Source organism: Brachycentrus maculatus, unplaced genomic scaffold, assembly GCF_059751285.1.
Source record: "Brachycentrus maculatus isolate JH-2025_06_01 unplaced genomic scaffold, ASM5975128v1 h1tg000442l, whole genome shotgun sequence".
NCBI lineage: Eukaryota > Metazoa > Arthropoda > Insecta > Trichoptera > Brachycentridae > Brachycentrus > Brachycentrus maculatus.
In genome coordinates, this window is record NW_028281190.1 from 402,342 (window position 1) to 414,086 (window position 11,745).

The 11,745-nt window shown below is 36.1% G+C and overlaps 1 protein-coding gene across 2 annotated transcripts; it reads right to left on the reverse strand.

The window, feature by feature from the left end:
- Window positions 1–1,446: 1,446 nt before the first annotated feature.
- On the reverse strand, window positions 1,447–8,682 carry LOC148302533 (zinc finger protein 711-like). 2 transcript variants are annotated; one of them, XM_088271499.1, is made up of 6 exons: window positions 8,545–8,682; window positions 6,832–7,528; window positions 4,787–4,976; window positions 3,382–3,468; window positions 2,638–2,787; window positions 1,447–2,259 (listed from the first exon to the last, which is right to left on the reverse strand). In XM_088271499.1, exons 1-6 carry the CDS (start codon window positions 8,680–8,682, stop codon window positions 2,016–2,018), a joined length of 1,506 nt encoding a protein of 501 aa, XP_088127625.1. In that variant the 3' UTR covers window positions 1,447–2,015. The 2 variants fall into 2 exon arrangements, with proteins under 2 accessions (XP_088127625.1, XP_088127624.1); XM_088271498.1 differs by having other exon boundaries at window positions 1,499–2,277.
- Between the last annotated feature and the right edge of the window lie 3,063 nt (window positions 8,683–11,745).

Genomic DNA, 11,745 nt, shown 5'->3' on the forward strand with positions numbered 1-11,745 from the left:
AACCGGCTAAAAATAGTTTCGTCAGGGCGGGATTTTAGGTATCATACATACATATATCGTCGATACAAAAGCCTTATTTTTGTTCAGAATGTGAATATAAACGTCTACAGAACATTTGAATCAACACATGTTTACTTATGCTGCTGAAAAAACCATTGTGAAGAGTGCCTAATCACGAAAAGGGGCTTTAAAGGTGGTTGAGATAAGCAAATTATGGTAAGAAATACTGGCGAGAAATCATTCTCTTGCTCAGAACATGCGTTGAAGTGTACAAGAAAAACAATTTAAAACAACACTTGTATAATAATTTAAACAACCCACACTAATAAGAAACCATTCGCTTGCTCAGAGTGCGTGCGTTCACATTAAACAAGTTTTAAATTAACACATGTTTTCCCATATTGGTGAGAAACCATTAGCTCGTTGAGAGTGTCAACAAGTATTTTCACGAAAAGGGGCTCTAAAGAGGCTTTTTAATGTTTAGCCGTACAATTAAAAATCATTCTCTTGCCCAGAGTGAGTATAAGTGTCCACAGAAAAAGGCTTTAACCACCCTACCTTCGGGTTATTTTCAGGTATATTTAAAAAAAGAATTGTTTGTTGGCACAAAATATTGTCATGTATGAACCTGACAAAAACTTGTCTGTGTATCCGGTACGCATTAAATATTTTTGGAACGTATATCTTTTCTCGTGCGCGTAGGTCATACGGGATCGTATGTGTAGGGCGGTTAAAGCAACGCGTGTTTACCCATACGGGTGAGAAACCATTCGCTTGCTCAGAGTTTATAATTTATCTTTCAGAAGACGTATTAAAAACTCTATATTTTGTTAAGTAGTCATATGTGAAGTAGTACTATTAAGTATTACTATACCATTAAGTATTTAAGTAGTACCTACTTTACTATTCAATAATAATTTTATTGAATGAAGTCTTGGTCTGAGAAAAATGTCAAATTATAGCACATACCTGTGTAATATAATATGTTTATATTTATCCATATAAATTTATTATTTTTGAAATTAATAAAATTGTTATCATTATTATTATTAATTTAATATTTTTAATTACATTTCACTGTTAATATATACGAGATTGGACAGGGCCAGGACCATCGAGGCGTTGTTTAGAGCTGCCTGAGACAAGGACAGTACTCTCAAGTGGTAGTCAACGTCAGGAGGACCTGACAAGACACACACACAGAAGAAGATTTTGCCCATCATCATTGCAATTTTGTTATTTCAGAATTGGTATGTATTTAAAACACAAACAAAAAAATCCCACATAGACATAGCCATAGGCATAGTCTGTGCGTGGGTAAACAACAAAATACAATATACACGCTAATTGTAATTATTTTTAACCAGAAAAATGGGTAACAAAACTACAAAAAGAGTAAAAATTAAGAAACCTTAAAGAAAAGATGTAAAATAAAAAACAGGAAATGTTAATTTTAATAAAACAATTTTTTATTGTTCATAAATCACACCAAATCAGGATCTGGTTCCAAACATAATGTTTATTGTAATATAAAGGTCTATGTCTTGACATTGTTTTTTTTCAGACTTGCCCATTTTCATAGAATACATCATGTGATGCAGGAGCAGTTTGAACTTGCGCTGTGCTGGCGGGTTCCCCATACAACATCAGACCTTCCCATAAATCTGTCATTGGGACATGACAGATTTATGGGAAGTGGGGTCTTATTAAAAGTCTACGAGACAGAATAAGAAACGCCAGGATAAGGGATATATGCGAGATTGAAGATGTCGTCAGGTCCCCTGACGAAGGCAACGAAGGAGACAGTGGTATGCGCATGTGAGGAAAATGGGACCATCCAGACTCCCCCACATTGCACTGCACAGCCAAACAAACCCTAAGGTAGTTGACTCCCGGACAGACTACCAAAGAGATAGATTGACAGCTGGGAATCAACATCGCAGGAGGCTAATCTCTCTTAACACAGGCTACAAGGCCTACCCCAAGAAGAAGAATAAGGTTATTTTTGTCACTAGCTATGGATCAGTTGTAGCGGCGAGAAGGGGATCTCCTTCCAGGGATACGGAGTCCAGTTTCCTGGCCTGAAGAGACTTGGAGCTGGAAGATAAGAAGAATGGAGTCTTGATGTGTGAGCGCTCGATGTTGTGGACGCGTGATTCATGTTTCTCCTTGTGCTGCTTGCGATGGAAGCGCGACTCACAGAATGAACAGCCGAACCGCTTCTCGCTCGAGTGAGTCTTCAAATGGTTTCGGAGATCACTGCGGGAAATAAAATCACTGAGCACTGAGATAAGTCAGACACACCACGATATGAATATCGAGTTGTAAATCGATATTCATATTGTGGTGTGTCCCTATTTTCACATAATTTGTCTTGGACTTGAGCTTTGATCTTTCCTTTTTCCCTTTTTCCTCCCTCCCGTCCCTCTTCCAAGTATTTATATTAAATTACAAATGTGAAATTTTGTAATTGAAATGGTACAAATACCTGTTTTTAGTTACTTGTTAATGTAAATGTATTAATGTAACTGTTCTGTAAAATTTCCAAATACAATAAAATAAAAATAAAATATAATAGAGTATTTCCACAGTATGGTTGGCACTAGAGGAAAAGAGCAAAAATAGAGAAATACTTACAAGTCAAATTTGAAGCTCTTGATGCAATGCGTGCAGTGGTAGTTGCGTGCTAGATCGTGTCTCCGCGCATGGATGTTTCTATCCTGCAAAGTCACAAACGCCTTCCCACACGTGTCACACACATAGTTTTTCTCCTTTGTGTGATGGTATCTAGAAATAAACACGGGTAAATGCAGCTTTCAGAAATATTCAATTTTTAATTTTAAGGAATAACCCTCAAAGACTCTACTTTTTAAAGGTTTGTCTACATGTAGGGTAGAGAAGGTCAATGTGAAAAATGCACCACAAACACCCAGACCAATTGAAAATAAATCAAACAAAAGTGGAACTGGGCAGGTCATGTGGCGTGTATGTCCAATGATGGACAAAAAGGTGCTTGAAAGGAGGCCTAGAACAGAACGCAGAAGCGTGGATAGGCCCCAGACAAGATGGTCCGATGACATTAAAAAAGTAGTGGGCTTGCACTGGAAGAGAGTCGCGTCCAACCGAGAACTGTGGAAGTCCAAGAGGGAGGCCTTTGTTCAATACTGGACACAAGAAGAAGGCTGAAGTAAGTTGAAAGTTGTATGTACCTACATAGAGTATATTGACAACCACTTTTGTATCTCAGTCGGACTGCCATCTGTTGAGAACTGTGTGTAGTAAATAGCTTTCCACTTCTGACCACGGAGTGAGAATTCTATAAGTTATAGTATATATTTTCCCAGTTTTTGAGTGCCATAAAAAAATCTAAAATATACATACTTAATGTGTATAGTGAGTTGCTTCTTATTCCTGGCAGCGTGGGAGCAGTATTGGCAGATAAAGTTTCTTTCTCCTGTGTGAGTTGTTCTGGAAAAACCATAAACGACACTTAAAGTACCATTCCACAGAACTAACATCTATTCAGAAAAGATCTCCCTTTCGCTAACATTTTTAATGAGCAATGAACTTCTTTTTTCCCTTTTATTTAATTTATTTGTTAAAATTTATAAATATTTACATATTTGCATAGAATCACCAAGCCTTGTGTCTTGTCGGTGGAGTTCTTTTACATGGGTTCTTTTTTTAAATCTATTTTAATACGCACAAAAAGTAAAGAAAGAAAATGCAGCTTTCAGCATATTTTACAATTTTTAATGATTCCATTCCTCTATTTTGCCTTTGGTCCATATTTTACCTGATCATGTCAAGTTTTCCTCGGTCTTTCTCTGCTTCTTTTTCCTTCGACATTCGCTTCACAACACATGTCCAAACTGTTTCAACACACATTTCTTAATTTTATCGATAATGCTTATAATATGACTACTGCTGCTACTACCATCACGCCGTTTGTATGCAGGGGTAGAGAGGATGGAACGCCACACTGTCTATCCTGTTCTGTCCTGATATATACTCCTTCCTTCACACCCATACATCTAGTCATACATGCCCTCCGATTATTTTAACTTTTGACCCCACCAGGTTTTAGGTTCTGATTAATCTGATCGTTCCAAGTCTTTTTCGGCCATCCTCGTTCTGTTCTCCCGCTCACATTCGCCACCTATACAGTTGAACCTGTCATAAAAGCATAATTTGTACTAGAATCTTACTTGTTACGCGAAATATTCACTAAGCAAACATTTTTATTTTTACTGCCCTTTCTCTGTAACTCCTTATGGGAAATTCGCACATTAAGAGAGCAACTTTTTCACATATTTTTTTGTTTGTTATGCAAATTACTCATTATGAGAGGTTCCACTGTATTTTCTTAGTCATATATTTCTTTAACTCTTGCCACTCTGTAGGCCAGACATTCTAGTAGGCAGCTCCGTGGGTCACAATGTCTGGCCCAGCGCAGGTATAACTTTGATCACTGATTTCTCTATCACCCGAGTATATTCTACCAAAAAATATTTTAGATAAATACAGTTAATCTTAATTAACATGGTCGTACGAATTGCCAGAAGAGTGTCCCAAAATAAGGGAACCAAAATATTCATTTTAATGGTAGAAAAACGTCACATTTTTTTGATCAGAGTAGCTGATCAGTTATGAGAAAAAATGGTCAGAGTGAAAAGGGTTAAAATATTTTAACATTTAATATTTTACAACCAATACTAATTTCTATTTTGCCAAGATTTGATCTGAGATCACGCAGTCTGTGAAGTGAAAATGGAGCTCGACTCACAGATGCATCTGCAGACGGCTGGGCTTAGGGAAGGCCTTCTGGCAGCCAGGGTGGGTGCAGGGGTAGGGCAGGGGCAGGGCGTGCTGGCGGGCGTGCGCGTCCAGCCCTGCGCCCGTCTTGAACACGCGCCCGCACTCCGCGCACCGCAGAGACACGTGCACCGAGCGATGCGCCGATTCGGAGCTGAAGGCTGGATTTAAATTGGGACAAAATATAAGAAATTTGAAAAAAATTGTGCATTGTAAACATTTTTTCTTGAATGTTTTTTGTAGATACTTTGTGGGGACATTAATAATAATAAAAATAAACCCTATCCGCTCCCTAGGTGGAGCATATGGAGTCCACAAACTGTCTCCAGGCTTTTCTGTCAGCTGCCAGCTCCCTTGCATCCTCCCAAGTCAGATCCGCGTCCCGAAGTTCTGACGAAAACTGCCGACGAATTGTCAGCAGTGGTCGTCCTGGGCGGCGCGAACCTGATGCCTTGTAAAAGAGGCAAGCTTGATGGCGGCTCTCAGGAGGCATGCGGAGTACATGGCCAAACCAACTGAATCGCCTTTTCTTGACGACAGTTGTGACCACGATTTGCTGCGTCCTACGCCTTATCTCTTCATTCCTCACAAAGTCAAACCACCGCACGCCTAAAATCCTCCGCAAACACCTATTCTCAAAGCTACTAAGCTTTGAGAATAGGTGTTCACGGCTGCTCTGGGCCCTTGTAAGGTGCCATGTCTCACAGCCGTATAAGAGAACAGGAGCGATGCAATCCTAGGACTGAGCGAGTCGCGATGGAAAGGATCTGGAAAGAGGTTGTTGGATAGTCACACGTGTCTGCACTCCGGCCAAGAACGATATCACCGTCAAGGGGTGGCAATTCTCCTTTCAGAAAGAGCAGCAAAGTGTTTGCTTAGTTGGGGGACATTAATAATATAATATATTTGTGATCCAGATATATTTCATTATTTATTAATCCGGCTTTAACTTTGTGGAATGACATTGTGATTTAAATATAAAGGTAAAACACTTATATGAGATCATTTTTTGAGTTTATTATTGTAAACCGGACTACCTCTGTAGTTCTCTAAATTACAGAGGTTCTCATCAACAGGTGAAGATATAAAGTGTGTATTTTCACCCGTTGATGAGAACATCTTTAGTTGTTGAAACTGGTCAAATTTACATTAATAAATTTAAAAAGTGGTCTCATACAAGTGTTTCATTTTTATATTTAAAACCATTTTGTCCGATACAGCAGATGCCAATGGTCAGGCCTTGGCATTGTATAACTTACAGTTAATTTATCACTGCTGCAATCTGATGCAGTACCATTTGCATCAATGGGTGTGGATAAGGGTCTAGGGTAGACATATCGCTCACTCCTTTTAACAACGTCATATATAAAAAAAACTTGATTTTTCAGGAGATCGTTTTTAAAGTTTAAAAATATAATGAAATGTATTAAAAATAAATATCAAGCCACTTATTGAACTTTTTACTATGCAACAGATCTTTTTAGGTAAAACCTGAATGTTTTTTCTCCATTTGAAAAATATTTAGTTTAAATTAATTAAACAATATTATTTTTGACATCTCATCAAAGATGAAGAAGAATATGGAAGTCTGGGCATTTACGGGGCTGACGACCGTCATAGGCTGGTTTAAGTGATCACTTTACACACGTGTAACATTCACCAATTCTACCCATTATTGACAACCACACTACTCAAATTCTTGGAAGTTCTGTATATATGAACCAATTTAGAAACCTTGTTCTTGAATCACTAGAACTTCACTAGAGACATCTTTGATGGGATGTCAAAAATAATATGAAAATAACTCCTGTAATTGGAGATAATCCAGATTTTGTGAACAAGTATTTGGACACACTCAAAATGTTGTAATTAAACAATACATTTTCTTCAAAATGCAAAAACAACACTTTCTACCCTGTAGCGGGTAAATATGAAGTAAACAATATGCCGCTTTTGCTTGGATATAGTACATATAGTACATATGACGTTGTTGAAAGGAGTGAGCTATATACTAACTCTTTTGGCACATTTCGCAGAAGTATCCCTTAATGCCGATATGGGCCAGCTCGTGTTTTTTCAGATTGGAGCTTTGCTGAAAGGTCTTGTTGCAAGTTCTGCACTGATATAACGGTTTGACTCGGTCCAGATTCTCACTTATAACCAATGGTTTATCTCTGCTTCTTTTCTTGTGGCAGATGTAGCCCTTGGAGCCCATCTGGGCGAGAATGTGAACCCGCAAATTGTCCTTTCGGTTGAATACTTTCCCGCAAATGTCGCACTGATATTTGTCTTTGAACTTTCTCTTCTTTGACTTTTTGGATTTGTGCTTTTTCGAGTCATTTAGGACAACGACTGGCGTATGTAGATTTGAGATGTCTTCAGCGAGGCAGGGAGGATTAAGTGTGAAATTTTCTGCAGTCAAATTTGTATGTCCGATTTTCTCATCTTCTGATTTCAGGTCCGAATTAGGGTCGGGCAAATTTGGTCCGAATTCATTTTTTATGTTTTCCACTTTGATTTTGGTGAGGAATTCATCGGCTGATTGTTCGTCTTCGTATGTATAGCTGTCGTGATTGGTTACTTCATTATTCTTTAGATATCCGAGGAGTTTATTGTAGGATTCTTGACATAAAAGCTTAAATTTGTAGGCCGATTTAAGCTTAGATATGCATTTTTTACAAATATTTTTTGGTAAACCATCTTTTTCTCGGATCTGAAAACAATCAATATTATCAATGGAATGGAATTTCTTGTAACTTTTTGAATGCTTAATAACAGGTCATAATCGCTGTACATGCCCAGATTTTTATATTCTTATCTTATGCACTTGTTACATCTATTCTGAATTATTAATCAAATCTTAAGTAACTAACCATCACACCGCTTCCGCAGGGGTAGGCAGAGAGAATAGAACGCCACACCACTCTGTCTTTGCGTTTGCAATGTTTATTCTTCGCCTCTTCCACATTCATGAATCTCCTCATACATACCCGCCGATTATTCCCACTCCTGACCCGACCGCTTTCAAGTATTTCACAATGCCAAGTCTTTCTCGGTCTTCCTCTGCTCTTTTTTCCAACTACATTATTTTTATAAATTTGTTCTCTCTTCACTCTAACTGTTCTGTTCTCTCCTCACTCATTCAATCCACATGTCCAGACCATCTCATTTAGGCGTAATATTAGCCGTAGGGCTGCTCGAGTCACTTTACAAAAACATCCTCGTTCTTTTGACGGTTTCTCTGCTACGCGATAAGTTTACCCAAATTAAGGAAATATTTTGAAAGCTCCCTAAAGCCGCCACACCTACAACATCTTTAGTTTTTTGATGATACGGTTGTAGAAATTAAAGAAATTAAGAAATTAAACAAATTATATAAAACATCGCGATATTCTTTAACCTTTCCGGGAGTATGGACGTAAATGAACGTCGAAGTCCATCTGTCAGTTGGTATGATATAATTTGTATAGTAATGACATCTGTGAATATTTGTATTTAACTTTGCTATAAAATAAAACCTAGAGAAGGCGACCTTTTTTTTATTTATTTATTTTTACATAATTTCTATCTTCATAATACAAAGATTTTATTTTTAAAAAATACATATTTAATGTAAAAAAAAAACCCACTCCCCAGAGAGAGTCGGACATCAATTATTGTACTCCTGGAAACGTTAAATAAATTATTGATAAACTAAGACGATTTTTAGTATTATAACTAAATACTAACCGGAACGGAAGTTATTTGCAGCATCGCTTCAGCGCACGACAATTGAATGTTGTTTATAAAATTTCTCGTAAAAAGGGACTTCATTTCACCGCGTTCAAGGCAAATTCGGCATATTTTGCTAAACTTCATTCTGGTCATTCGCCTTTTTATTTTATTTTATTGGTAAAATGCTATGCAATACACATTAATATCCTATAGGAGTTGTAAAAATAGGGACAATAACATCCGAAAATACAGGCACAGACTAACTATTTTATATAAAGACTGCCAACTACCTCGATTTTTTATGGCTGGAAGTGATATTCGCCAGCGGCCGGAAGTGACGTAAACGGCTAGAAGTACTAAGCTCCCGGCTGGGCGTGACTTCGCCGCGGCTGAATGTCAAATCCACCCGCCGAAATATTTATCATTCATTTTTCAGGTTAAATGGTATTTATATTGAAATTTGTTGTATAACATATTTTCAAAATTATAATATTAATATTACAAAGAAGATATTTCACTATCTAAATTTATTTATTTCAGTGTAAACAAAAATAGAAAGGTCACGGCTAAAACGCGACATTTATAAAAAGAGTTCAGGCGATTAATAATGGTTACTCAACTCAGCCTTACAATGGTAAATGGTAATGGTAACTTTTTTGAAATTACTACCCCAAACTATGTATAAATATAAGGCTTTTCAACAAAAACAAAAACGATAGAATTTTCAAATTACTATATTATATTTAAAATTCTAGAAAATACAATATTTTAAAAGGGCGGAAGGAGTGCCCACCACTTTCTGAAGTTATGTTTCTTAACGGGCGTGCCAGCGCCCCTTTGTGGGTGTTTTGGAAGTCTGGCTAGGCGTTTTTAAATTTTTTGCATTTGGGGGGTGCTGCAGAAGTTCAAGGGAGCGTTATGTTAAGTAAGAAAAACTACACTTTCATACGCAAAATTTAACTTTAACTTTGGCATAATACTCAATATTATGAAGTTCTTCATAGACGGATTTTTATTTTTCTATCGATAATTGTCTATAACCATAGTCTGTCTATATTTATTTGAAATATTTGAACAACTTTTTGGTATCTCGTATTTTTCGTTCCCGTTTTGGTGTTTTTGTTAGTGTATTAGTGTGTCTCGTCATTTTCTGGTCGTTTTTTGAACAATCTGACGTTTACGAGTCGACCCCCCCTGGACACAGACTAACTATTTTATATAAAGACCGCCAACTACCTCGATTTTTTATGGCTGGAAGTGATATTCGCCAGCGGCCGGAAGTGACGTAAACGGCTAGAAGTACTAAGCTCCCGGCTGGGCGTGACTTCGCCGCGGCTGAATGTCAAATCCACCCGCCGAAATATTTATCATTCATTTTTCAGGTTAAATGGTATTTATATTGAAATTTGTTGTATAACATATTTTCAAAATTATAATATTAATATTACAAAGAAGAAATTTCACTATCTAAATTTATTTATTTCAGTGTAAACAAAAATAGAAAGGTCACGGCTAAAACGCGACATTTATAAAAAGAGTTCAGGCGATTAATAATGGTTACTCAACTCAACCTTACAATGGTAAATGGTAATGGTAACTTTTTTGAAATTATTATCCCAAACTATGTATAAATATAAGGCTTTTCAACAAAAACAAAAACGATAGAATTTACAAATTACTTTATTATATTAAAAATTCTAGAAAATACAATATTTTAAAAGGGCGGAAGGAATGCCCACCACTTCCTGAAGTTATGTTTCTTAACGGGGGTGCCAGCGCCCCTTTGTGGGCGTTTTTAAATTTTTTGCATTTGGGGGGGTGCTGCAGAAGTTCAAGGGAGCGTAGTGTTAAGTTAGAAAAACTACACTTTCATACGCAAAATTTAACTTTAACTTTGGCATAATACTCAATATTATCAAGTTCTTCATATACGGATTTCTATTTTTCGATTGATAATTATCTATAACCATAGTCTGTCTATATTTATTTGAAATATTTGAACAACTTGTTGGTATCTCGTATTTTTCGTTCCCGTTTTGGTGTTTTTGTTAGTGTATTAGTGTGTCTCGTCATTTTCTGGTCGTTTTTTGAACAATCTGACGTTTACGAGTCGACCCCCCCTGAATACAGGTGTCAGGTTTGACATTTCGACAACAACTGTCAAAATTATATGGCTAGTAAATAAGATCACAAAACAATATGAAAAAATACCCATAAAAATTATTGAGGTAGGTACCACAAGATCTACTTGTAATTCGACAAATATATCTGTTGAACGGTAAAAAAATGAATTACAAATGTAGTCATATCATTTGTTAATTTAAAATATATATATATATATATATATATATATATATATATATATATATATATATATATATATATATATATATATATATATATATATATATATATATATATATATATATATATAAATATATATATATATATCTTTATGAAATGGCTATGGAATTTCATGAATATTCGTAAAATTTGTGTTTTCAATCGATCATTGTCAGACGGGAGGAATATCTAATTTAATATACTCAACCTATAAAGCATTGTATTAGACTCGTTTTGTGTTTATAACAGCCGATATAATCAATATTTTCATTCATCGCTTTCTTTTGGAAAATTCGCCTTCGTAAATATGTTGTTTTCGTAAGTTGGCAATGAATGACGTCAGAGAAACGATGGTCTTATTTTAAAATGAAAGTACACAAGTGTTAAGTGGTAAACAAACAATCCACACTATACTATTTGTGTTATACAATTATGAGGAGAGAGGGGGGGGGTGGGAGGGTGGATCATAGACGTCGACAAATAGAGCCGCCAATAATTTAGCAATGCTACCAATATTAAAATAAGTCCATCATTTCTGTGGCGTCATTCATTACCAACTTACGAAAACAACGTATTTACGAAGGCGAATTTTCCACAAGAAAATGTTGAATGAAAATATTGATTTTATCGGCTGTTATAAACACAAAACGAGTCTAATGCAATCTTTTATAGGTTGAGTATGTTAAATTAGATATTCCTAACGTCTGACATCTAACGTCCATTAAGGAACTATAAAAAAATACATACTGTACAAATACTTAGGTACCTATCAATATTTTCCATTAAAAAAATACATAAATGCTTTAATACAAATAAAACAATCGAAATTGATTTTTTTGACATTTCATATTGTTCCCTTAAAACATGGCATCT